At 41.0% G+C, this 27,562-nt stretch overlaps 1 protein-coding gene across 3 annotated transcripts in view; it reads left to right on the top strand.

The window, feature by feature from the left end:
• MAK (male germ cell-associated kinase) overlaps positions 1-27,562 on the top strand; it is a 73,895-nt gene that overhangs the window by 45,827 nt on the left and 506 nt on the right. Inside the window, exons 8-13 of one of the 3 annotated variants that reach the window (XM_006891601.1) lie at positions 3,536-3,844; positions 4,203-4,375; positions 5,093-5,235; positions 16,103-16,234; positions 17,943-18,017; positions 21,468-21,584. In XM_006891601.1, the coding sequence (XP_006891663.1) occupies positions 3,536-3,844; positions 4,203-4,375; positions 5,093-5,235; positions 16,103-16,234; positions 17,943-18,017; positions 21,468-21,584 (949 nt within the window). The remainder of the gene's footprint in view (positions 1-3,535; positions 3,845-4,202; positions 4,376-5,092; positions 5,236-16,102; positions 16,235-17,942; positions 18,018-21,467; positions 21,585-27,562) is intronic. The other 2 variants (XM_006891602.1, XM_006891603.1) reach the window with 2 other exon arrangements.

The following is a 27,562-nucleotide window of genomic DNA, read 5'->3' as shown; positions in this document are numbered from 1 at the left end:
TGTGTCCAGGAGAAAATGAATATACTTACCAGTAATGTTAATGCGCACCCACAGCTCTTCTGGGAGGGTCTAAATCGTTGAAGCATCCTCCTTTGTTTCCAGCTGGGAGCTGGAGCCTGTCAGTCCTGTCTGCCACGAGGACCTGATGTGGGCCACCTTGGCCAGGTGTCCTTCAGAGCCACACTTAAAGGGAGCTTCCTCTCTACTCCCTTGCCTATCTGTGACTCTTGTCTGTGACACTGTCTACTGAAGTGGCCCAGCTTTCCACAGTGGAAGCAGCTGATATTTTAAAGGAGAAAGGTGTTTACACTTGAAATTATAAAACTGTTTTATAAAGATTCCAGCTCTAAAATATGCATCATTAATTTAAGAATAAACTCACTGTCATTAATTCTGAATCTTGGTTATCCTCCATCAGGTTACCAAAACTGTAAATCTTCATGGGAGAATACTTAACCCATCTTTCTCCTGAAGCAGCTGATGGATTCAGACCTCAGCTCTTTAGTGGTTAGTAGCCCAATTCATAACCCACTGTGCCACCAGGGCTCCTTAGGAACTTGAAATAACAACTAATTATTGTTGTTTGTGTTAGTTCTACTCATGGCTACCCCATGTGTCTCAGCATAAAATTGTGCTCTGTAGGGTTTTTCAATGGCCAACATTCAGGAAATATACTCCCAGGTCCTTCTCCTGACATGCCTTTGAGTGACACCTTTTAATAGGCAGCTGAGTCCTTTAACCACTGCCCCACTCAGGGACTCCCACTAATTAATAAATACAACCTAATAAAGAATTTGAAGGAGCCCTGGTGGTGCATAGCGGGTTATGAGTTGGGCTACCATCCAAAGAGTTGAGGTGCATTACATGTTAGACTTCAGAATGAAAAGTCAGCAGTTCAAACACACCAGCAGTAAAAGATGAGTATTCTCCTCCCTTAAAAATTTACAGCCTTGTAAACACCATGCTTCAAATCTATCAGCTGCTTCTCAGGAGAAAGATGGGCAGTCTCTTCTTGTGTGATTACAGCCTTTGAAAACTCTCTGAGGATCAGTATGAGTCGGTATGAGTATGACTCACCAGCAATGAGTTTTAATTTCAGAACCCATGGAAAGGAGCTCTGGTGCTGTGTTGCTCTACTAACTGAAAGGCCCCACATCTCAGGAGATTCCAATGCACCAGCAGCTCCACAAGAGAAAGATGGGCAGTCACCTCCTGTTAAGATTTGTAGCATTACAAACCCTTTAGAGGGTCACAATGTGTCAAAATTGACTTGAGGACAATTAGTTTCGGGGCATTATTAGAGACTCGCACAGGATAGATCAGGATTTAGGGCTGTTGTATGTAGGGTTGCTACATACAACATACAGGTCGATACATACAGGTGACTCAATGGTACTTCACAACAAACAACAACTGTAGAGAATGTAGGTGCTAGATATTGATGTTCCCATTTGCCAGTTCATTTAGCAGTGTAAGTGTGATTCTGTATGACTTGGGAAGTCATTGGTGGTTCAGTGGTGGAATTCTTGCCTTCCATGAAGGAAATCCAGATTCAATCCCCAGCTAGTGTCCCTCATCCACAGCTAGCACCCCTCTGTCAGCACAAGCTTGTGTGCTGCTATCATGCTGAACCAGGTGACACCGGTGATTTAAGAGGAGGAGACACTAGATGGAAAGCCCAGTGATCCATGGCGGAAAACTAGTTAATAAAAACCCCTCCGTTTGCAACCAGTCATAGGGATGGATGGCATGAGATTAGGCATCATTTTCATCCTAAATCAGTGCCTCTAACATTTACACCAATTGCAGCAGGGAGCATCTGAAAATAAAGACTTAACCTCTCCAAAATCTATCACCCTTTCCTCTCAACAAGCCCCTACCCTCTCTCTGTCCTCTTTCCTTCACAGCCCTGCTTTTCAGTGGCAGTAGGGGAGGCCTAGCTACAAGACAAAGGTCAGGAAAGTTATACAGGGAAAATGAAAAGAACAAAATGGTCTTCTGGTCCCCTAAGCATGCCCCTTACGCACTTGCGCAGAGGTTGGTTGACTCTCAGTCAAGGTGGTGTTCATGCACAAGTGAGGAATTCACACTGCTCAGGGCAGAAAATGTTGGGGAGTAGGATTTGGTTGTCCCTTGGAGCACCCTGCCCCCCCCACACACAAAAAAGACCAAGTGGCAACAGAAATTAAGAACTTCTGTCACTTGGGCCAATAAAGGGAGCTTTAAAAAACAAAATTATTATTTTATACTGGTTTTTCTTACAAACTTTGTATAAATTCTTTTTCACACCTGATTTTTCCCATTTCCTTTACCCACCCCTCCCTCTACCTATCAAATTGTGTGACACTATGATTCTTGCCACCCCTTCTCCCCCGCCCATCCTCACCTCTCTGCTCCTTCCTTCTCCCCCTTGGATCCTCATACCCATTATACTAGTGATGATAAAGGGAGCGTTTTGCACAGCTACCCTGCTGTCTTTGAATACTGCTTAGACCACATTTTCACGGTCTCAGTAGTACTCATATTTTTGACCAGATAGCTCTTTTGTGGGGGCTGCCTTTCTATCTTCCCAGGCTTGACAACTTAAAATGTCCCCAGACCTGGCCGCTCATCCCCCACTGGCCTGGATAGATGACACCACACCCTCACCAGAGACCCTTTCCCTGCAAGCAGTAACAGCAGTTGAGTCTATTTAAAACTCAAACAGGGGTTCTTTTTGTGGTATTTTTAGCTTTCTTATAAATGTCTTCTCTTTGCTGATGTAGTATTGACAGCTATAACACATTTTAATCTCGTTTCCTAGAATTCTTTCTTTTTCTGATCAGTATCTTAATATATTCAGGCTGAGAATAGATGTTACTGTGTACCATCGAGTTGGAACCACAGCTGACCCTCCAGCAGGTTTTCAGAGGCAGTAGTAAATTGCACAGAATGAGATTGCCCGTCTTTCTCCCGTGAAGCAGCTGGCAAATTCGAACCACATACCTTTGTGCATTAGCAGCACAAAAGCATGGAAGGAGAATGTCCATCTTTCTCCCACCAAGCACCTGGTGGTTTTGAACCCCATGCCTTCAGATTTCCAGCCCAGCTTCTTAGCAGTAGGCCAATGGAGCTAAGTGTAGACATAGATTTTATATAAAACCTTAGCAATCATTTGAGTAAGTGCTGTGGAAGGCTTCCTTGACTCATTTCTTAATGCCATTACATGGGCTTTACAGTCATCAGTACCTAGCCCTTGAGTTGGATGGAACTAATCACATCAAATTTAGCCAGTCTTTATAAATGAGATTGATTTTCATATAAAATCTTTAAATAAATTGAACAGTCTCTGAGTATAATTATTACAAGTGCGTGTACTTTTTATTTTTTTTTAAATAAAACATGTTTCTAAAAACAAAATCTGCTATTTTTAAAGTTATCACACAGAGGGAAATTGATACTTTCTGATTCTTAGCTTATCTCTGTTTAACAAGACTTATGATAAGCACCTAACAGGAACCATTTCCCATGTGTTACTCTTCTCTTGCTTTTACAGGCATTGAAACACCCATATTTCCAAGTTGGTCAAGTATTAGGTTCTTCACATCATCTGGACTCAAAACAGATTTTAAATAAGCAGCTGCAAACCATGGAACCGAAGCCAGCTTTAGCGGAAGTAGAACATAAGCCTCTTCCAGACATAACTGAGCAGACCGCTGGACAGCCCCAGCTCAAAGCCAGCCACCAGCCTCTGCAGTCCATCCAGCTGTCACAGAACGGGAATGCCCAGCCACCTCTCAAGCAAGACGGTCATCAGAAACCACCACAAACACTATTTCCAAGTATCCTCAAAAACATGTCAGCTGTAAGTTGTAAATAATCTCATTTTAGATGAAATGGTTTAACCAGTTCCTAGATAGTTCTGAGAACACTGGGAAGTTTTAAGATGATTTTACCCTAAAGCCCCTGCCTCTCTGATAGGAGCTTAAGATGACATATAGCTTTAAATTCCAATACTATTGAGGAAAAATAAAAATAATAAGCTTAAAGTTAGAATAAAACTGACTCAAAAGCAGCTAGCTTGGTCTTCTGGTTTTCTGTGTAAGCACATTTATGTAGCAGGCATCCTGAAGACAAAAGTGTTTGAATCTCAGTATAATGACTTCTACATAAAAGTCACTTGGTAGGGCAGTAAAAGTTATGATGAGGCATTTTCTCCACAGAAGTCCAATAACACAGTGGGACATAAGACTGCTCGGAGGCGTTGGGGTCAGACTGTGTTCAAGTCTGGAGATGGCTGGGAAGATTTTGAAGACTGCGATTTTGGAGCGTCCCATTCCAAGAAGCCAAGCATGGGTGTCTTCAAAGAAAAGAGGAAAAAAGACTCTCCACTTCGGTAAGATTTCAGATTCATCAGGAAAGCATGGTTTTGTCATGCATCAACTTTTAAAATACAGAACATAGCCTTTTTTCCCCAATCCCAAATCTCTTGTTTCTTTGAGAAGATAAGAGACTTGACTTTTCAGTAGAAACTGTAAGTTGAATGAGAGTTATATTTGCATTGATGGGGAGTTCTTGTTAAATTTCTGTGCTGTTAGAGATGATGATGATGATGATTCTTCTCATCCACAATTCTCATGCCTTATAATCTTACTTGTACCCATTTTTCCTGTATCATCTTTGACAAAAAATAAGTAAGTAAAATTCTCTACCACTTTGCAGAAAGCAGCGCCCAATCTAAAGAGTCCTCAGATGGTGTTCAGGTGTAATTAATTTGTTTGCCATCCTGAACTTTTCAACCAGTTCCTTTCTGACTCAGAGGATGTGTCATCATCAACTTTGAATTAACAAAGTATTAAATTTTTATGAACATTTTGGAAAGATAACTTTAACTTTTTCTTCTCTTTGGCATGGAAGAGGGACTTGGTAGAAAAATTGTGATGTGAGTCAAGAGAACGTATGTAATAGCAGTCTGTTATTATTTAGAGTAAATGAGTTTACGTGGGGGGCATGCATGCCCTTGATTGTAGAGGAAGATTCCATAAGAGTTACATATTCCTGGGTCGTGAGTTTCCAGGTCATGCTGTAGGACAAACTTGTGTTGATTCTGCAGGCTTCCAGAATCGATACCATCTGGCTCCAACCACTCAACAGAGGAAAACAAACCTGCTGCTGCTCCCCTAAAATCTGATTCTGAGTTGTCAAATGCTTCAACAGCTAAACAGTACTATTTGAAACAATCAAGATACCTTCCAGGTAAGTAGAGAAAATAAAATATTTGCTATTAAATACTGAAGAAGAAGTGTAATCACAGTGTCCTTTGAAGGCTTCAGCTTGTCTCGATATACTTTCCTTTTGTACAAAAAATAAAAAATATTACATTACTCCCTAGGGAAGAGAGGTTTAGTGAATGACTGCAAGAGTGGGTTTAAGCACAGTGGAGTTTGTAAGGGTGTCCAAGGATAGGGCAGGGTTTTGCCCTCTTGTATATAAGGTGGCAGAATCTGAGCCAATTCTAGGGCACCTAATAGTAATCACAAATTTTATTAAATGGACCCCAGTGCTGTGGTGTGTAACATTGGGCTATTAACCAGAAAACTGATTCATGGGAGAAAGACAGTCTTCTTCCATAAAGATTTATTGCCTTGAAAACCTGGCAGAGACTTGTTATGGGTCTAACTTAATAGCATGTTTGCTTTTTGTTGTTTTAAATTTTATTAGAACAAGTCTGTACATCTTTTACAACTTTTTATATAATGTACAAAGTTTTTTCCAGTTTCCTAAAATGATCTGAAAAGATAATTGTGGCTGCTGAGTAAAAAGTGTTAGGAACTCAGAGGGGCCAGGAGATAGTAAAGAGGTCCCTCCTGAAGTTCAGATGGCAGAGTGATGGTTTGTTCTAGAATAGGGAAAAATTGAGATTAAAATGCTAAAATCTAGGTATATTTTGGTTGTGGCTAGATAGGTATGCTTAGTGGTGAAAGGTTAAGAATTAGGGTTGACTTTTGGATTAGTGTGTGTGTGTGTGTGTGTGTGTGTACCATGAAATCAGATCTGACTGGTACAGATCTCCAGCAGAGCATCTGGTGGCTTTGAACCGCCTACCTCTGGGATTGCCATGCAGTTTCTTTCCACTACGCCACCAGAGCTCCCTGACTTTTGGATTCTAAAGGCATTCTGTGGTGTAGTGCATATTGAGTTGTTCTGCTAGCCCAGAGGCTACCTTTGTGCAACAGTTTGAATCCACCAGTGGCTACAGTTCAAATCCACCAGTGGCTCTGCAGGACAAGGATAGGAAGTCTCCTCCCATTGTGACTTACAGCCCCAGAAACCCAATGGAGGGTTGCTCACTATGAATTGGAACCAATTTAACAGCAGAGAGTTTGCCTTTTCTGGTTGGTGATGATGTTTTTGTTAGGTGCCATCAAGTCAAGCACAATTCGAAGCAACCCTATAACAAAAGATCTTAATCCAGTTTGATCTTGAGCCATCCTCACACTTCCTGACACACAAGAGCCCATTGCAGCAGTCATCCTGTCAATCCACCTGGTCGAGGGTCTTCCTTTCCTTCACCGGCTGTCCACCTTTCCCAGCATCATGTCCTTCTCCAAGTAACAGACCTTCCTAGCAACATGTCCTAAGTATGTGAGGCAAAGCCTCATCATCCTTGCCTCCAAAGGGAACTCCGATGCACCCTTTCCAAGACATATCTGTTCATTCTCTTGGCCATCCATGGAATGTTCAGTGGTCTTCTCCAGTATCATAGTTCAAAGGTGTCAATTCTTTTCCTGTCATCCTTATTCATTGTCCTGGTGCCACATTCCTCCTCATAGAGTTCAGCTAGGTAAGTGGTACTTCTAACTGCGAACAAGAAGATTAGGAGAGGATAGAACTGCGAACGTGGAGAATCAGGAGTTGAGTGTGGGCTGCCTATTGAGCATCCAGATTGAACTATCTAGTAGACAATTGGATATATGAATTTGAGACTGGGGGAAAGATCTTGGCATGTAGGGGGTAGTTTATGGTATATATTCAAGAAACCAAAATGTCAGCAGTTTGAAACTGCCATAAGGGCATCAGACACCTCCTGAGAAGATTTACAGCCTAGTCAGCCTGATGGAGAGCCGCCACAATGTGGAATCAACTTGACAGTGGATTCGGGTTTGGCTTGTACCAATTGGTAAGGAGGAAGCTGAAATATGTCTTAAGAGAAATAAAAGAGGTGAATATGAAGATATTAAGGGCAGAGCCAAAACTATATAACCCTGAGAATGTTGGAGAGATTGTTGAAAAGCTATTGCAAAGATCTAAGTGAGTTAACAGAATCCTGGTGGGGTAGTGTGTAACTCATCAGGCTGCTAAGTCACTGGTTTGAATCTACTGCACCTCAGGAGAAAAATGGCTGGTCTCCTCCCACAAAGATATATAGTCTTGAAAACCAATGGAGGGTCACTTTGAATTAGAATTGACTTGGGGGCAGTGAGTGAGTGGGTAAGTTGGACTAAAGAATGTCTGTTTTGTTTTAAGAAATTGTTGAGTGTCTTGGGCAAGGATAAGAATTTGCCCAACTATTTTTTTTTACAGTCAGGCTGTAAAATTATTCATACTTGGGTAAACAGGTGAAATGTGGAAGTAGACCTGGGAAAACCTGTGTTATATGAGTAGATAAACTTTGTAGACAAATAGAGGAAGTGGGGGATGAACTGCTTTTATTAGTTGTTGTTGTTGTTGTTATGTGCCGTCGAGTCGTTTGCTACTCATAGTGACCCTATGTACAACAGCCCTAAACTATGCTCTATCCTGTGCCAGTCTCATTGCCTCTGACACACCCATCCTGATTACCCCAGTCACTAAATCAATCCACCTCATAGAGGGTCTTCCCCGCCTGCTCTGTCCCTCTACTCTACCCAGCATGATGTCCCTCTCTAAAGACCTGTCTCTCCTTACAACATGTCCAAAGTATGTCAGACGAAGCCCCAGAATCCTTGCCTCCAAGGAGCAGCCTGGTTTAGTAACATATGTCAAATGAATTTATAAGAATATCCTTAAAATAGCTAGGAAGAGAGAGCCTGACTTGTGAGCAAAGGATAGGAATTCGCAAGTTCACTGCATAGCAAAATTTCCCTTATTATTAGGCATGTTCTAGTCTATTTTGTATTTTTGGTGGATGCCACTGAGTCACCTTCGACTAATAATGACCCTATGTACAATAGCGCTGAACTCTGCACCATCCTGAGCCAGTGTCACTGTCTCTGACACATCTACCACATTATCCTTTGCTGTGTCATTCCATCAGGTCTTTTCTCCACCCTTCCAAGCATTATACTCTTCTTCAAGGACTGGTCCCTCCTGACCACATGCCCAAAGTATGTGAGACAGAGCTTCAAAATCTTTGTATCCAAGGAGCATTCTGGTTTCACCCTCTCCAGCATAAACCTGTTTGTTCTCATATACTCTGCTCAAAGGCATCAGTTCTTCTTCTGTCTCCTTTGGTTATTGTCCAGCTCTCTGATGCGTAGCACGTAATTGCTAAGTCCATGGCCTGAATAAGGTGCATCTTAGTAATATTTTGAGTTTTCAGAAATCTAGTTTTAATTTAAAAATCCCTATTTTTGCTTCATATAGTCAAAATTCCATCATAGTAAACTAATCTACAGGGAAGGATTATCCTCTTTGTGATACTAAGCTTTGGTGCTTGAAAATGAGAAAAAAAATAAGATTATTGTAATTTTTTGTACATAGCATTTTCTTACAATTGCACTAGGAAGTAGAAAGTTAAGGATAATGTTCCCACCTATTTTTTTACAGTCAGGCTGTAAAATTATTTGTACTCTTTTAAAAGCTTTAGGTTCTTCTGGGAGTCTGAGAAATCAAAGTGATCTGATGGGTTACAGGCAATAGAAGCTTCTAGAACCTCTTCTGGTCTCAAGTTTGCCTTACTCTTAATTTCCAATCAGCATTTTCTGAGGGAGTGACATCCAAGGAATAGGCCAAAGTACCACCTCCCCAAAGTCCCTGAGGTTGGATACACATTTACCAGTTAAGTAAATACTGCACTTACTTTAAAAAGACAGCCTTTTACTGTTGAGTTTATTACAGCTTACTTATCCTATCCCTCATCTATCCTAAACTCTTGCTGCAGAAGATCAAGGACTACAGCCTTCAAAATAGATTGCATCTCAACATCAAGAAAACAAAATCCTTTCATCACTAGGTCAATAGGCAACATGTGATGGATGGAGAAAAAAAAAAATTAAATTGTCTATGATTTCATCTTATTTGGATCCACAATTAACATCTGTGGTAGTAACAGTCAAGAGATCAAAAGACAAATCACACTGGGGAAAATCTGCTGTCAGGGACCTCTCCAGAACACTAAAGAGAAATTACATCGATTTAATCACTAAAGTGTGCTTGATCCAAGCCATGGTCTTCTCAGTTGCTTGCTATGCATCTGGAAGTTGGACAACTAAGGATGACAGAGAATTTATGCTTTGAGTTGTGGTGCTGGAGAAGAGTACTGGATATCCTGTGGCCTGCCAAAAGAACAATCAGGAAAAGTGAGACAAAGATAGTAAAACTCCATTGCACATTCTTTTGGCATGTTGTTAGGAGGGACTGATCCTTAGAGAAGGACATCATGCTTGGAAAGGTGGAGAGGGATCAGCATAATAGAGTAGACTCTCCGTGAAATGTGTGACACAGAGTCGATAGCAAAGGATGTCAGGGATGGTGAGGATGGCACAGGATAGGACAGGGTTCAGATCCATTGTTTACAGAGTTGCTTTCAGCTTAATGACACCTAACAAAAAACAACTTTGTTTCTGTATGGCAAAGTAGAACTGATTTTATAGAGTTTCCAAATACTCATATTTCCTGGGGGGAAAATATCCATGTCTTTTTCTCACAGAGTTGCTGGTTGGTTCAAAACACCAACTTTTGGATTAACAGCCAGACACTTTACCATTATTCCTCATGGGCTTGTTTTCTTAGAAAAGATTATATAGTAGTACTTCTTGAGTGATTCCAGCTTGTGCCAAGAAATCTGGAGGACAATTGGAAGAGATACGTATTTATTCCTATTCCAGAATATGGACATTATGGAGCAATATCACTAATACTACAGCCAAGCGAAATCCTTCTGAAAATATACAAAAGTGGCTGGAATAGTACATTAGCAGAGAGCTGACAGAGATAGAGATTGGATTTAGAAAAAGTATTAGGGACATCATAGTCCATGTTAGATGGATCTTGGCTGAGAGTAAAGAGTACCAGAAGAATGTCTATTTGTATTTTATTGACTATGCAAAGGCATTTGACAGTGTGGAACACAACAAAATTGTGGCTGCTAACATTAAAAAGAATGGAAATCCCAGAATACTTAATTGTGCTTATGTGAAACCTATACTTAGACCAGGAAGCAGTCATCAGAACAGAGCAAGGAAACACTGCATGGTTCAAAATCAAGAAAGAAGTACATTAGGGATGTGTCCTTTCACCAGACCTTTTCAATCTGTATGCAGGATAGATAATTTGATAGTCTAGATTTTATGAGGAGGAATGTTGCATCAGGATTGGAGTAAGACACATCAATAACCTGAGTTATGCTATGATCCAGCCTTGTTTGCCACAGCTGAAGAGGACCTGAAGCATTTGTTGCAGGCCAAGGAGTGCAGTTCATTATCAACAAAGATTGCCACCACTGGGCAGCACTATGAGAGATGGAGAAGAGATTAAGACTGTTAACAATTTCAGTTTGCTTAGCCCCACAATCTATACTCTTGGCACCAGCAGTCAGGAAATTAAACGAGTCGGCGACCTTTCCAGAGTGCTGAAGAGCAATGTTCTCAGTCTAGAGATTAAGGTGCACTTGATCCAGGCCATGGTCTTCTCAGTTACTTATTATGCATTAGAGAGTTTGAGAGTGACTAAGAATGACACAAGAAGAATTGATGCCTTGGGTTGTGGTGCTGGAGAAGAATATCGAACTGAACTGCCAAGAGAACAAACAGGCCTGTCCTAGAGAGAGAGGGAAACCGGGTTGCTCCTTGGAGGCAAAGATTTTGTAGCTGTTTCTCAAATACTTTGTGCATGTTACCTGGAGGGACCAGTCCTTGGAGAAGGATACCATGCTCAGAAGGGTGGAGGGACAGCACAGGGGAGGGAGACCCTGGATGGGATGGATTGATAGGGGGTAGGTGTGTGAGATTAGCTCAGGACAGGGCAGAATTCAGGGCTATTATTTATAGGCTAACTATGAGTTGCAGTTGACTAGATGTCACATAACAAAAACTTCGGTGACTGAGGCATTTTCCGAGTTCTAATACTGCTTGATAGCTCTTGTCAGGAATGTATTTCCTTCACCCTCCATTTTCCTCATTTTAGAAGTTTGTGTTGTCCGTGCTGGAGATTCCCAAAAGGAAATGAGGCATGCCAGACCCTGGATCCCTGAGGTAGGGGTGAGCATTAACACAACAAACAGTAAGAAGTGTGAAGGGGTCGAGGAGGGAGGCCCCGCCCCCATGTTCCCACCTTGAGGGGAAGAAAACTTTTTTTCAAAAATGAGCTGGTTCTTAAAGGAGTACCAGCTCCCTCTGCACATTCTTATCCTCTCATCCTCCCCAGCCCTCCTGCAGAAAATATTCCAGGATTAGTGGGTACCATGAGCATTCATTTCTTCATCCGTTGCCTGGTTGATCCATTTTATTTGTTCACGTAATTATATATATTAAGTGTCCATTATGTGCATGGGATATGCTGTTCTTGTTGTTATGCGACTTCAAGTTGACTACAACTCGTAGCAACCCTGTAAGTCACAGATCTGAACCTTGCCCTGTCTTGCACTATCCTCATGATCTCTGTTCTGATCAAGCTAACTGTGATAGTCTCTGGGTCAATCCATCTCCTCAGGGGACTTCCTCTCTTTCCCTGCATGATGATTCTCTATCTTTCCCGCCACTTACTTGGTTGTCAGTTTGCCTTACTGTGGTGGCTTGTGTGTTGCTATGATGCTGAAGCTGTGTGCTTGGCATTTCAGATACCAGCAGGGTCATTCTTGGGGGACAGGTTTCAGTGGACCTTCCAGATTAAAACAGACTAAGAAGTATTGGCCATCCACTTTTACAACAGGTCTTTGAAAACTCTACACTGTTTCAGTCATTGGATAGTAACATTTATGTTAGTTACCCAGTGCTCGTGTAACACACACTCCTTAAGAGATTGCCTTTAAAGGACAGAATTTATTACCTCACGATTTTAGAAGCCTGAAGTCAAGTTAGGGAAGGGGCCCTTCTTGTCAGTAACCCTGGGTAATTTTTGGTGTGCCTTGTCTTACAGGCAGTTCTTCAAATGGCTCTTCCTCTTGAGTGTATGACACTTTCTGGGTCTGGTTTTTTTGGTTTTTTTTTAATCTATCACTCAGAAGAATCAGGACTGGAGAGAGACTCATCAATAACCTTTGTTATGCAGATGACACAACTTGATGAAAATGAGAAGGACTTAAATTGTTAATTACAAAAAATCAATTACTGTAGCCTTCAATATGGATTGCATCTCCGTGTCAAAAAAACAAAAATTCTCACTGCTGGATGGATAGGTGACATAATGATAAATGGAGAAAAGATTCAAGCTGTCAACAACTTCCTCTTACTTGAATCCACAGTAAATACACTTGGCACCAGCAGACAGGAAATCAGGAGACATACTGTATTGGGAAAAATCTGCAATAAGGGACTTTTCCAAATTATTGAGAAACAGTGATGACAGTTTGAGGAACTCAAGTGTGCCTGATTCAGGCCATAGTCTTTTCAACCACTTGCTATGAAGTGGAGAGGTGGGCAGCGAATAAGGGTGACAGAAGAATTGATGCCTTTGAACTGTGGTGTTGAAGAAGAGCACTTAATATCTCATGGACAGAGAGCCAAAAGAACAAAGAGATATGTTTTGAGAAGGTGCAGCCAGAGTGCTCCTTGGAGGCAAAGACGGCAAAGCTTCATCTCACTTACTTTGGGCATGTTGCTAGGAGAGATTATTCCTTGGAGACAGACATAGTCTTTCCAGATGTTTCCTATGCATCTGAAAGTTAGACAACAAATAAAGGTGACAGAAGAATAATTGTGGTGTTGAAGATGAGAACTGAATATCCTATAGACTGCTAAAAGAACAACTAAGTTTGTCTTGGTAGAAGTGCAACCAAGGTGGTCCTTAGAGGCAGAGATAGTAACTTCATTTCATAGTTGGGACATACAACAAGAAGGGCCAGTCCCTGGGGAAAAAAAATCATTCTGGGAAATAGGGAAGATCAGGAAAAGAGAGGCCAGACGCTCAATAATAGATGGTGAACATAAATAACACTGGGCTCAAGCATGTGCGAATTGTAAGAGTGGTGCAGGATTGGGTAATGTTCAGGGTCTATTGTTCATAGGGTCTCTGCGAGTAGTACTCAACTTCACAGCACCTAACAATAGCTAATTTATTTTTGTCTCCCTTCATAGATGTGTAGATTGTAAGACTCAAAAGTGTAGAAATGGATCTATTTTATGTAAATGGGTCTGAACATTCCATGGACAGCCAAGAGAATGAACAGATAAGTCTTGGAGAGGGTGCAGCCAGAGTGCCCTTTGGAGGGCACTAGGAGGGGCTATTTCTTGGAGAAGGAGATGAGGCTCAGAAAGACAGAGCATCAGCGAAGGAGAGGAAGACACTTAGCCAAAGTGGATTTACACAGTCTGCCACAACAGGTTCTAGTGTGTCAGGAATTGTGTGGTTGGAGCAGGATAGAACACACTTCAGTTCTGCTATTCATAGAGTCGCTATGGGTTGTACTCGACACCTAACAACAACAACAGTTTTGTTTACTGCTTTTCCACTGGTGCCACACACATTTCTTGGCATATAGTCAGTCCTCAGTAAATATTTGCCAACTGACTTTTCAATCTCCTCTGAGGTGAAGTATAGTGATATATTGATTTTCACTTCTCACAAACACAATGTTTAGTAACTATTTTTGGTGCCAAATAAAAGCTTATAAAATAATGTTATGCTGGTGTTAGCTGCTGTGGAGAAAATTCTAGGATGCGTCTATTTCTAAAACTGGGTCTCTCTTCATCTTAAAAAAGATGTAGAATTAAGCTCAGTTATTTTCAATGGTACGTAAGTATGTTGTTGTCACGTAGGTCAAGTTGAGTAAGACTCATACGAACCCTGTGAGCAATAGATCCAAACCCTGACCTATCCGGTGTCATCCTTATAACTTCTGACACACTTGAGCCCATTGCTGCAGTCACGGTATCAATCCCTCTTCTTGAGAGCCTTCCTTTCTTTCACTAACCTTTCACCTGTCCTAGCATATCTCTATCCAAGGAATAGCCTCTCCTAACAACAAGTCCAAAGTATGTGAGACGAAGCTTTGTCATCTTTGCCTCAAAGTAGCATTCTGGCTGCACTTTCTCTAAGACATTATCTGTTTGGGTTTTTTTTTTTTGGAAGTCCATGGGATATTAAGTGGTCTTCTCCAACATTGCAGCTCAAAGGCATCAGTTCATCTTCTGTCATCCTTATTCATTGTCTTGCTCTATACTTACTTTAAAAAAAAAGAAAGCCCACTACTTGGGATTATTTCCAAAGAAAATTAAATTTTTAAAAACATTCCAATATTCAGAGAACCAGTCTTTGGTGAACTGTATTTTTTAAAGCCTTTTTCACTTAGAGAGATTCTTTCCCCCCCTACGTTTTATATATATATTTGGTAAAGGTATTTTTAATATGAGTAACTGTCACACAGGGCATCTTTTATTTTTCTGTTAGGTAATTGTGTTGTATAATTATGCTTTATTAGAAACCAAGACCATAAGAGGTTATAGCCTGTAAAAAAAAGGTAATGATTTACCAGAATGAATGTTTCTTAAACAAACAAAACCCAAACCCACTGCTACTGAGTCTGTTACAACTCATGGTGACCCTCTGTTGGGTTTCTAAGGCTGTAAATCTTTGTGGGATGAAACTTTTCATCTTTCTTCCCAAAGCCGCTAGCTAGAAAACCAAGATAAGGAACATTTGAGCCTGAGTACTTCTGGCTTCAGAACTCAGAACATCATTGTCTATTTCCTAAGGATGAAAATTTTCTAATGATTTCACTTTGTGAACAGAGGTTCATACTGCCAGGAAACAGTTTTATTAATGTGCTTTATATACTGGAGTTCGTGGTGATGGATTTCTCTACGTGCTAAAGAAAGTTAGTGTTAATGTAGCCAAAGCCTTAGATGGTATGATGGTTCTCCCATCTCACAAGTCTGTTGTGTTGTTGTGTACCGTCGAATCAGAACTGACCCATAGCTGACCCTCCAGTGGGTTTTCAGAGGCAGTTAATCTCGCAGGAGGAGACTGCCCATCCTTGTCCTGCAGAGCAGCTGGTGGATTTGCCTTTGGGATTGCAGCACAGTTTCTTACCACTAGGCCACTGGAGCTCCCTTCTCGCAAGTTTAGTCAGACGTAATTGTAAGTAAAAAGAAAACAAGCTCAAGTAGTTTTCAGATCTGTAAGAGGAAATAGATTAACTTACTGAAAATAAAATAAAATTATGGATTTGTTTAAAAAAAAGAGGAAATAGACACACGCACAGATTAAAACATATCTGACCACAGCATATAAATCTAAATCCAGGGAGGAACTGACATACTGCAGAAAATCACAGAAGACTTCAAATGTGTTTTATTCCAAGTACATTTCTAACACCTTCTCTTTGAGCGTTTACAATATCTAAGACACAAATCAGCCCAAGAGATGGGTCTTTGAATGTCCATATGGTACTTCTCAAGCCCCCCTGAGTTCTTGGCTGGCTTCTCCATGACAGGGTTCCACTATCTTTTGGAAGTAAAGTTGTTGTGCCATGTTAGTTTTTACATTTAACAAGAATGTCACATACTTATATAGTGTATAGGACGTATCTTATGTTTCTATAGTACAAAATGTTTGAGTGCATGAAAAAGCAAGTATTTACAGTGAAAACATAAACTGATTTCCACTCTCCCCAATTGTTTCTAATGTGTGTGACTATATTAGATGTTTGTCCTTTAAGTATATAATCGCATACTCACCTTTGAAATGATTGTTTCGTTCCTCCCAGGTGTAAACCCAAAGAACGTGTCCTTGGTAGCCAGTAGAAAAGACGGAAACCCATACAGCTGGAATAATTCACTATTTCCTAAGTCTTTGGCGTCCGTTGGGTCAGAATTTGCTTTCAAAAGAACTAATCCAGGTAAAGCAAAAACGTATTTGAAGTATCCGTTTATATGCTTTTCTCCTACAGATTTTAATTGTAAATGTATCACAACTTGAATGAAAAACCAATATGCTCTGTAAAAATCACAAAGGGAACAAAAGAAAAAATCAAACTGTTGTTATATGCTGTCGAGTTGAAAAATTAAACTACCTGTAAAAAAAAAAAAGAAAGAATGTATACTTCATAGGACAAATTTGAGAATAAAATGGGATACTTATACGGCATAGGCAGAAAATAGTATTTTAATATGCTCATGGTTACCCTTAGCGCCATTGAGTCAGTTCACAGAGACCCTCCATCGGTTTTCAGGGCTGCACACCATAAGCTTGAAGCTCTGGCGGCCTGGTCCGTGGGGAGCCGCTCTGCTAACCCAAAGGCGGCACCTCTCTGTCGGTTCGAATCCACTAGTTGCTCCGCAGGAGACAGATGGACAAATTTCTTCCTGTGTGATTTACAGCCTCTGAAACTACTGGAGGATCAAGCTATCAGTCGGTTCCAACTCAGTAGCAGTGAGAGAGAGAGATCTCTTTCTGGACTGCCGTCTGCCAGAAATCAACAGCAGTGAGTTGAGTTGCTTGGATTGAAATCACAGAGGGGACTCTGGCCATCTGTCACCCGTGGAGGATTTGAACTGCCAGACACACGTTGACCTTTGTGTTAGCAGCACAACGTGCCTATGGGCTCTACCCCCACAGCTCCCTGATTATAAGACATTTTTTAAAACTTTGAAAATGCTTACAAATTCATGATTACAAGACATTTTTAAAAAGTAATTTTAATTTATATGCATTTTTGGATATCAGTTGAAAAACTTTTAAGCCTAAAAATAAATTCTTGTAAGGTTTGGAGCATTTGAATGAAAATTCTGTTTCAAGGAGAAAGAACTAACGTAAAATTTCTGACTGTTAGGAAGAACCTTGTTCATCTGTTCTTTATAATTACAAAATTATATCATTATAAATAAATTTCTATTAAATAAAATTATATAATTACAAGTTTAAAAATTCATATTGATGAATATAAAATCATTGTGGTAACAAACCATTGTGGTATTTGTATTTCACTGTTTACATTTAAAGGAAAGATGTAATAATTTTAATTTAAAATATCTGTAACTATGGCCAGAAATTAACCTCATTTGCTAAACTTTTGATGCTAAGTTTTTTAATGCTAAAATCATGGTGAACACTTATAATAAGTACGCTAAGAACAGAAGTAATTTAAAATTGTTTTTAAAATGCAGATGTTAGTATACTAAAAATTTTCAGAAATCACTGTTGTAGCCAGTGCATCATCTACTGAAATATTCTGATGTGAAATCTACCGACTCTGGGCTTATTGCAAGTTTTCACACTCTAATGCCTCATATCCACCTAAGAGCTGAGATACTTTATGCTGCAGTACTGGATAACTTGTTTATTTCCTCCCAGTTACTTTAAAAAGAATTCTCACTCTGAACTCACTCACTGAACAGATTGTTTAAAATGTAGCCCTGTACTTTGAATACCAGGGAAAGTACACTGTGGACATCAAATTAAAGCTGTGACGGACCCACAGGCACATTGCATCTTAAGAGGTCTTTCTGTATCCTCATGACGCATCTAATCCTTTTTTGTTTTTCTTTGCTTTTCCTAAAACATTCTCCTTATTATTCACTCTTTTCTTCCATCTGCCTTCGCTTTAGAAGAAAGTATAATTAAACCAATTGAAAAACTCTCATGCAATGAAAGTTTTCCTGACAAACTAGAGGACCCACAAGGTAATTTCTGGACGTTGTGCAATATGTTGTTTGAATTTCTTACACAATTCCTCTTCTCGACCTTTTTTGCCTAAGTAGGTCTTAAAAGGCCACCATGAGGGCCAGTTGCCTGATTTTAGATACCAGATAAGGATGAGGGGTGGGGGTGGGGGACACAAGCTTTCCAGGTCTTAAGAACTTCTGTAGGAGTGGGCATTATAGGGGCCAATTCTTTCTCAAAAAGCTTGTCTTCTTAATGAAATCTAAGTCAGCTTACTGAAAAAGATGTAGTTTTCCCCTTAATATTGTAGTCTGCATTCCTGGTTGGTGCAGTGGTTAAATGTTTGCCTGCTAACCCAAAGGTGGATGGTTCAAACTCACCAGCAACTCCAAGTGATAGACCTGGCAGCCTGCTCCCTCAAAGATTACGATCACGGAACCCTGTGGGGCAGTTCTGCTCTGTCCTGTGGGTTGCTAGGAGAATCAGAATAGACTCGATGGCAGTGTTGTTTGCTGTTGTTTTTTGTATCCTGGGAGTATTTTTAGAAGAGCTCTGACGGCCATTTCTTAAATACTAATCACTTCAAAGAAGAACTGCACTACCAACCCAGCTGCTCCATGGGAGAAAGATGTTCAGTTTCCTCCTGTGCAATTTACTGCCTCTGAAAGCCTTCTGGATGGTCAGCTGTAAGTCATTTCCGAATAGACAGTAGACAACGACAAACACTTGAAAGAAAAAAGTAACGAGGTTAGGAGAGGTGGTAGATGCCAGGGGCCCGTGGCACTGGTTTAAGCAGCGCTATCCACTGGCTTCTCCTACAAAATGAGGTCTTGAATATTCAGCCAAGGCCAAAATAATTTAAGAAGACTGCATTCTCCATTCACTTTGCTTGTCTTTATGCCTTCTTTCTCCAGTAAGCAGAAGCTTCAGGTCATGCTTTAATGCTTGGCTTTTAGAATCTGACACAATCCCTTCCTTTGAGTCACCAGCTTTTAATTTTTTCCTTTCATTCACCAGCTTTTCATTTTGGACAAGTTATTTAGGCTCCCTGAGTCAATTTCTCTGTCTGTGAAAGAAGGAACTAATATTCCCCTTCCTAGACAGAATCAAGTCAGTAGCAGCTAGGAGCAGCTTTGCTGTATCATCAGACCTGGGATTTTTTTCATACAGTTCACACGCAGCAAGTGTTTGCTCTGAGCAGGAGGATGAGCACACAGACATTCTGAAGCCGCTAGGGCATGTGATGACTGCCTTGTGCTTTCTTTTAATTTTTTTTTCCACTATGATTTAGAATGAATATCCAAGGTGAAAAAGCATAAATACAGCAGCAGTGCACATGCAAAGCTCAGCAGTGTTGAAAAGGCAGATAGCATGCACTTACCCCATGAGATCTTCTGCCAGCTGCTGTAGCTTCGGCATCCTTGAGGGTCTCTTAAATAATGTGTTAAATAATGGCATTTGGTGACTGAAGAGCAAACAGTTATTGAGCATCCACTCTGCATAGCACTGCAAGGCACGTGGGATCCAGGGCTGAGAGGGCCAGTGAGCAGATGATGCCCTGTCAGAGGACCTCAGTGGAAGCAGCCAGAGAAACTGTTTTTGAAACCACCATGGAGACTGGAGTCCTGCTTCCCCTTCTAGCTAACAAACCATTCATCTCCTTTTTGGCTTCGCAAGGCTCCTGGAAAGATGAATTAGTCTTTGCTTCCTCCTCTCACCTCCTGTTCGTTCCTCACTCCACAGAAGTAGCTCCATCCAGGTCTTCACATTGTCCAGCAGGTCACCTTCCATCAGACCTCTCCTGAAATGTTACACTCGCACTGCTCCCTCCTTTCAAGCTCTCTGTCTTTTCCTTCTGATTCACACAGTTCTTTTTTTTGCTCTTGGTGCTGTGTCCCTTGGTATTGCTGGTATTCCTGTGCTGAGTCTTTGTGCGTCTGCTGACTTCTCTGAGTAGTGTTTTTCTTGACCATCAAACCCTGATCATTACAGATCCCCAGCCTGCCTACCACACTTCACCATGTGAATATCCCATGGGTGCTGGGCCATTCCCATCTGTGACTATTCTCCTGGATTGGTTTTTAAAAATTTACTCAAATGGGTGTCTTAGTTTCCTACTGCTGCCGTAACAGGTACTACAAATAAGCTGCTTTTGAAGAACAAAAATGTCTTTTCCTCACAATTTGTTTCACTCCCTCACTCAGTGCCATAGTCGGCAGTGATTGATAGCTGACCATCCAGCTGGTTTTCAGAGGTTGTAATTTGCACAGGAAGGAGATTGCCCATCTTTCTCCTGAATAGCAGCTAGGAGATTCAAACCTCCTGCGTTTGAATTGGCAGCACAATTCTCCAGAGCTTCCTTATAGTCTATTGCTATAGACTATCAAGTCAGAATTGACTCAAAGTTGTCCCTCCAGCAGGCTTTCAGAGGCTGTAAATCACACAAGAGAAGATTGTCCTTCCTTTTCCTGGCAGATTCAGGCCTCATGCCTTTAGGTTGCAGGCACAGTTCTTCATCACCAGACCACCACACTTTAGGAAGGGAAAAGTCCAATTCGAGGTGTGGCTCTTGGGAGAGGTCCTTCCTTATCTCAGCTTCCAAAACATCTTTAGTTCCTGGACTTATCTGTGCATGTCTCTGTGTCTGTGCTGACTTTTTACAACACAGAAATGATTAGGTTAAGGATCCATCCTGTGCTAGGTCCATCTCAAATGACTGATTAATTACATTTCCTTAGATTGTGTCCACATACATAAGGGTTAGGATTCTAATGTATTTTGGGGTAGACACCATTCAATCTATTAAAGCAAGAAGCTTAGGAGTTTATGGTCCTCCTCTTCTGTTACCTCCTTTACCCTGAAAACTTGTCTGTTTATCCCTTTTAGTCAGCTCCTGACTCGTCTCTTGACTTTATACTTCCCTCCTGCCCATCCAAGCTATTCCCTCAATCATTCTCTTAACAGTGATAACGATGGTGACCGCTGGCATTTATACCAGATTGTATGCAACATGCTTGGCACAGATATTTTATTCAGTCTCTGCAACAACCCTGGGAGAATTACATACTAAGAGAATTGCATTACTTCCTGTAATGATTTTGAAAAATGAAGAAAGGCTAAGAAGGCCTCAAGAAAAGGGGCTTCATGCTGGTGGGAAATATGCACTCTTGTTAAGAATTGGGGTCATAAAAATATCTGATGTCTTTGGGGTGAACTTGACCTTGGGCTAAGGTATAACTGGATCACCTACCTAATCACAGTCCTAAGGCAAGTTATACTTGACATCTGGAAGCCACACGTTAAGGATTATAATCTGTTTAAGAGGGTTGTTATATGGAATGAGTAAGAATATCTGGAAAAAAAAATCCTTGTCCAGTGCCTGCAATATAATAAACACTAAAAAATCATATTTGGAGATTGTTGGTGTTTTACATTATCCACCTTCTGACTGTGAATCTTTATATCACTAGGCAATCATGGAAGTTATGCAACTTACAATCAGCCAGGATATATTCCTTCCTTTCTCAAAAAAGAAGTTGGGTCAGCTGGTCAGAGGATCCATTTAGCACCTCTTGGTACAACTTCAGGTAAGAACAACTTCAGATAATCTCATAGATTTCTAGTCAGAGAGGAACTATTTCTTTTTTAAGTTTATCCATATCACTTTTCTCAAGTGAAGATTCATCTCACCTTGTTTGGACATTCCTAGTTAGTTTTTGGTGAAGCATCTTATGATTCTTCCAAAGATGTGGTTTGACAGTCTAATAGGAGAAAACTGATGTTAAGTAATTTGAAGAAGCCCTAGGTGGCACAGTGGTTAAGTGCTTGGATGCTAACCGTAAGGCTAGAGGTTCAGATCCACCTAGCAGCTGCACAAGGGAAGAAAACCCCAAGGGGCAGTTCTTTGTAATATCAGATCACTGTGAGTTGGAGACAACTCAGGGGCGCTCAACAGCAGTTTACTTCAGACCACATGACTAGTATAGGGGAGCAGGGACAGAGACGATTTGTCCACTTTCGGTGAGCATGTCATGTTACCAATGACAAGATGCATTTTCACAGCTTCCCACTCAATGCCTGGCACTGAGTGAAAGCTCAGCACGCGGCTTATTTATACATTTTCACATGGTTTTTTTACAGTTCAAAGGAGCATAGAAATACGCTGTGGCGAAACGTTCACATCCTGGTTTTTGCTTCACATAGTAGATGAAATGGCTTATTCCTGCTCCCTCCAGTGGTGTAACTATAGTTTAGACCGGCTGCTTACCAGTGACTTGGCACAGAGGCCAAAGTCAAGGCTGTGTACTTGAAATTGGAGGTAGTGATTCCTGGCCTGATCTGATTATATTTGACTGTGATTATTCTCTAAATCATTTTTATGTAGAGGAGATTTTCTTAGTAACTCAAAATTTGATGATTTTGAGTTATAGCTGGCCCATGGGTTTCCAAGGCTCTGGTGGCCTAGTGGCAAGGAGCTGCACTGCCAACCTAAAGGCACACAGTTTTAATCCACCAGCTGCTCTGTTAGAAAGGTGAGCAGTTTTCTCCTGTGCAATATGCAGCCTCCAAAAACCCACTCGAGGGTCAGTGGTTCCAGCCTGACAGCACACGACCACAGCATAAATCACAATGGGAAATTTTGCCCATTCTTCTCCCACAGAGCCACTGATGGATTTGAAGTGCCAGAGATGTACAACCTTTGAGGTTGCAGTTGAAACTGGTATCAGCTGTGCCACAAGAGCTCCCCACCCTTCATAAAGCACCTGAAATAAGCAGTAAGGCAGATGATCAGCAATTTGAATAAGATACTTTAAAACCTTTACTCCAAAAGTATTCTCACAGCCCATCTGAATGAAAATTTTATATTAAAACCCTTGGTTAAAGGAAAATATAGAGAAGTAAAGGTATCATTTGAGTTGTCAGTCATTAAAGTTTACTAAATGGAGCTAAAAGTATTTTTAAAAACAGTAGAATTTTAGAATTAATTTCTTTTTTACAACAGTAACCAGCTCCTCATTGCTGCCAAGTCTGTGTTAAGTTCTGGCAGCTTCTGGGTGTCGGAGCACTATGTGGGGGTTGCAGTGGCTGGGTTTTCAGAAGCAGATCACCAGGCTTTTCTTCCAGTGTACCTCCGGGTGGACTCAAACCTCTGGCCTTTAGTTTAGCAGCTGAACACACTGACTGTTTGCACCACCTGGTTTAACTGTTTGATTGAAAGTACTGTGTTATCTTACTGTGAAAAGCATTGCTTCATTATAATTGTGCTGAAATAGAACCTATTTGTTAAGTCAACAGTTAATATATAGCAATGGTTTCTCGAAAGCCTCAAGTATTACAAACCAAATGTACAATGAGGGAGCCATTCACTATGACTTAATAGTAACTTTTAATATAAAAGCAGAAAGGCTTAAAATTTCAAGTTCTTTTATCTGGCATCTGCTCTTCGAAATTAAGAGTATTTGTTTGTAGTTTTATAAGATATTTAAGGCTTTTATTTATTAATTATACTGTCAAATTAATAAACATGTTCCTTTTTTTACTTTTTTTAAAGTAAACACATTCTCATAATTTTTCTCATTTACTCTGCTATCAGCTTTTTCTACAGATGATGGTGATAGGAGGAAAGGTAAAAAAAAGAAGTAAATGTTAATCTCCCTCAGATGGTAAATGCAAAAGCTTAAAAACACTGTTCTGTAAGACCTGGGTCTTCTAGTCCCCTACTTGTTACAGATTCCAACATTAAAATAAAACTAGGTCATAACTGTATTTATGCAACTATTTTCGCCTTTTTACATTCTTCATTCTTCCTTTGTGAAGCCAAGTCAAATTATTTTTATCATCTTCCTTCCTGTGTAATCTCTCATGCCAAACTTCCTAAAGTCTCCATGTTATGGATTGAATTGCGAATATGTCAACTCAGGTCATGATTCTCAGTATTAAGTACTTGTCTCTCGTTTTGTGATTTAATGTAATTATCCTATGTATTACAACCGCTATATGTCAATAAGTCAGGAAAAGAGAAACAGCACTTATATAAATGAAGCAAGATACAGTTTACAGGATTAAGTCATATTTTAAATCACTCTCTTTTGAGACATAAAAGAAAAAAACAAGCAAACAGAAATGAAAGGAACCTATCACTGAGAAAGAAGAGCCAGTAACAATAAAGAAGATTCAGGAGCAGAAATTCATCCTTTGGATTCAGGATCCCTGGGCTGAGAACCTTCTAGCCCCATGGGAAGATTGATCCCCAGACACATGGACATCTCCAGGATGGTGAACAGAGAAAAGAACTTTCCTGCAGAGCCAACAAAGAATAAATTTCTGTTTGTTAAAGCCACCCACTTGTGGCATTTTTGTGGGTGGCATTTTTGTTGACAGCAGGACCAGATAACTAAGATGAAATTTTGTGCTAGCTGAGTTGTGTGGTGCTCTGATAGATACCTAAACTGTGGAGCAGTTTTGGAATTGGGTAATGATGGTGAAAGACTAGAAGAGTTTTAAGAATGTGAATAGTTAAAACTTAGGATGAAGCTGTTGGTAGAATTTTGTACATCCAAAGGCAATTCTAGTAAGAGCTAAGGAGGAGGTAAAGAGAGCTGTAACACTGGAGATGGCACAGCAAAAAGCAGCAGACAACGTGGCAGCTGACTGGTGGAGAGGAGGCCAAGTGCTTTCAGGATGAGTTTTCTGGGTGGAGTGGGATGCCTCTAGACACTTACTGAGGGCTGAAAAGCTCTGCAGCACTTGCCTGAGCTGGGTAAGGCTGGGCCAGCCCAAGAGATCTAGGTGGTGAGTGGTCCAGCAACCAGGAAGCAAAAGCCAGTGAGACACCCCTCTTAACTGTTCTCGAGTTGGAACCAACCCATGGCTGACTCTCCATTAGGTTTCCAAGGCTTTAAATGGTATTAAAAGAGATTATTCATCTTTCTTTTTCCCACAGAGCCACTGGTGGTTTCAAACCTCCAGAGAGGTGTGGCCTTGGTTTAGCAGCACAACTCCATGTAGACTATGCCACCAGAGTTACCCAGAGCAGAGCTGCCTCTGTCTCAGGGTGGGACCACACCTCTGGATTTTCATAGTGGGGCAATGGTCTCTGGGGATTCCATTAATGCTAATGGTTTATACTGCCAACCCAAAGGAACACAGTTCGAATCCACCAGTTCCTCTGTGGGAGAAAGATGAGTAATCTCCTTCAGTGTGATTAACAGCCTCTGATAACCAGGAGGATCAGCTATGAGTTGGTTCTGACTCAATGGTAGTTATAGTTATGTGCCATTGAATCACCCAATACTCAGAGTGGCCCTATGTACAACAGCACTGAACCCTGCATTGACTTGAACTGGTCTGACTCTGACACACCTACCCCATTGCCCCAGTCACTGAGTCAATCCATCTCATCCGCAGTCTTCCTCTCTTGTGCTGTCCTTCTCTAAGGACCGGTCCATTCTGGCAACATCCCCAAAGTATGTGAGATGGAGCTTCAAAATCCTTGCCTCCAAAGAACAGCTTGACCTCACCCTCTCTAGGACTCACTGGTACATAATAACAAATGTTAATGAGACAGAATTTGCAGTAGTTAATGAGACAGGACACAATCTACAGGATTAAGTTGTATCTTCACTCGACTGTGAGCTGTAAGAGAGATTAAACAAATAAGCAAAAAAGGAGAGAAACCTGATTATCGCCAAGAAAGAAGAACCAAGGGAACCTGCACTAAAGACCTCCTAAACCCAGGGAAGGTAGATGATGAGACACATTGACTTTCTTAGGGGCCACTGGATTCACAGCTGTTGAATAGAGGCCTGTTGTAGGGCCCTCCTCTCGAGCTGACAGAGAAAGCCTTCCCTAGAGCTAGTGCTCTGAATTCAGACTTCTAGCCTCCTAAACTCCTGAGAGAATAAATTTGTTTTTAAAGCCATCTCCTTGTGGTATTTCTGTTCTAGAACTAAGATACTCATCTGCTACTTTGAAAAGAACAACTTAGAGGCATGACACAAAAGTTTTAAAAATATTGGCCTAGACAGTTTCGTTTCATTTAGGATTCAACATCGACAACCTGTGGAAAGCTTCTGTCAGTCCCATGCCCGTTGCTTCTGCATGCCAACAGCTCCCCATCCCCCCCCCATCGGGAATCCCTGGGTCCACTGTCTTCTACCACCTCCCCCTCCCAACTCTCTCCATGCCCTCACCCATGCCCTTGCCCATGCCCTCAGTACCATTTTGATTTCTGGACCTAATACGTGAGCTAATCTAATAGACTAATGCTTGTTTATATTCCATTAAGCTATGATTAAGGATGCTGGATCAAGCAGGGCTCATATCTGTTGTTCATGAGTCATGGCCAACTCAGCAGCACATTAACAATGATTACAATGACAAAGTAGATGTTCTTGGAAAATAGCATGCATGTTAATAGGCTCTTCTTTTGTTTTACGGCTTTTTAGTGACTTACACTTGGAGGATTCTAAGCCCAATTGAGAGTGGACTGCAAGAATCTGTCATATACTCTTATAATTTGCTCCTAAACTCTGTGTTAAAATAAAAATACAAGAAGAAAACTAGGAAATTATGCAAGAAAATATGATTTATCCAGTGCCATCCAGGCGGCCACAGTAACCTTGTAGGATAAAGTAGAAAGAACTGCCCCATGAAGTTTCCAAGGCAGTAAATCTTTATGGAAGCAGACAGCCTCACCTGTGTCCCTTGGAGAGGCTGTTAGATTCAAACCTCTGACCTCTTGTTTAATCACCGAATGTCTTTCACACAGTGCCACTAGGGCTTTAGAATATGTTCTAAACCCAAAGTCAGCCATTGAGTCTATTCTAACTCATGATGACCCTCCATTCTCTTTCTGCAGCTATAAATCTTAATGAGAGGAGCTGCCTGTCTCTCCCACAGAGACCGTTTCTTTTCCGTACAGCAGATGGTGAATCCAAACCACATCCTTTTTTAGAAGTCCAGCACATAACCCATTATGCCACTGGGGCTCCTTCAAATGTGTTGTGTTGTGGTTGTGTACCATTGAGTCAGAACCCATAGCTGACCTGCCATTGGGTTTTCAGAGGCAGTAAATGGCATGAAAGAAGACTGCCTATCTTTCTCCCATGGAGCAGCCAGTGTATTCAAACTGCTAGTCTTCAGGCTGCAGCACAGCTCCTTACCACTAAGCTGCACCATAAAGCTAGACTTTCACAGGATTCAAAGTTCCAAGTTTTCTGGAGTAGGGCTGTGAATCTTGAACATCATTTAGATTTAACCCTCGTATGACTTCACAGATTCTCCAACACTGCAAGTGTTAATTACTGCATTTGACCCAAGAGCTTATACTTGATTTCCTGGAGGTGTTAGATCTTGGAATGGTTTGAAATGAGATCCTATTAGAATGTCAGCAATTCAGAACCGTTAAACCAGAACTGTTAGTTAGCTCTCCATCTACTAAAAACTCTAGTTGGGATATATGATTAGGTATTGTCATGACAGGAGTCCAGAATGAAGGCTGCATAGTGGAGTGGACTTGGGGGGAGGGATTGTCTAACAATGAAAGAATTTTTCTTTTACTTTT

Source organism: Elephantulus edwardii, unplaced genomic scaffold (assembly GCF_000299155.1).
Source record: "Elephantulus edwardii isolate Elephantulus edwardi_28Jun2011 unplaced genomic scaffold, EleEdw1.0 scaffold00101, whole genome shotgun sequence".
Taxonomy (NCBI): Eukaryota; Metazoa; Chordata; class Mammalia; order Macroscelidea; family Macroscelididae; genus Elephantulus; species Elephantulus edwardii.
Note: the sequence above shows the minus strand (reverse complement) of the source record. Positions and strands in the feature narration are given on the sequence as shown.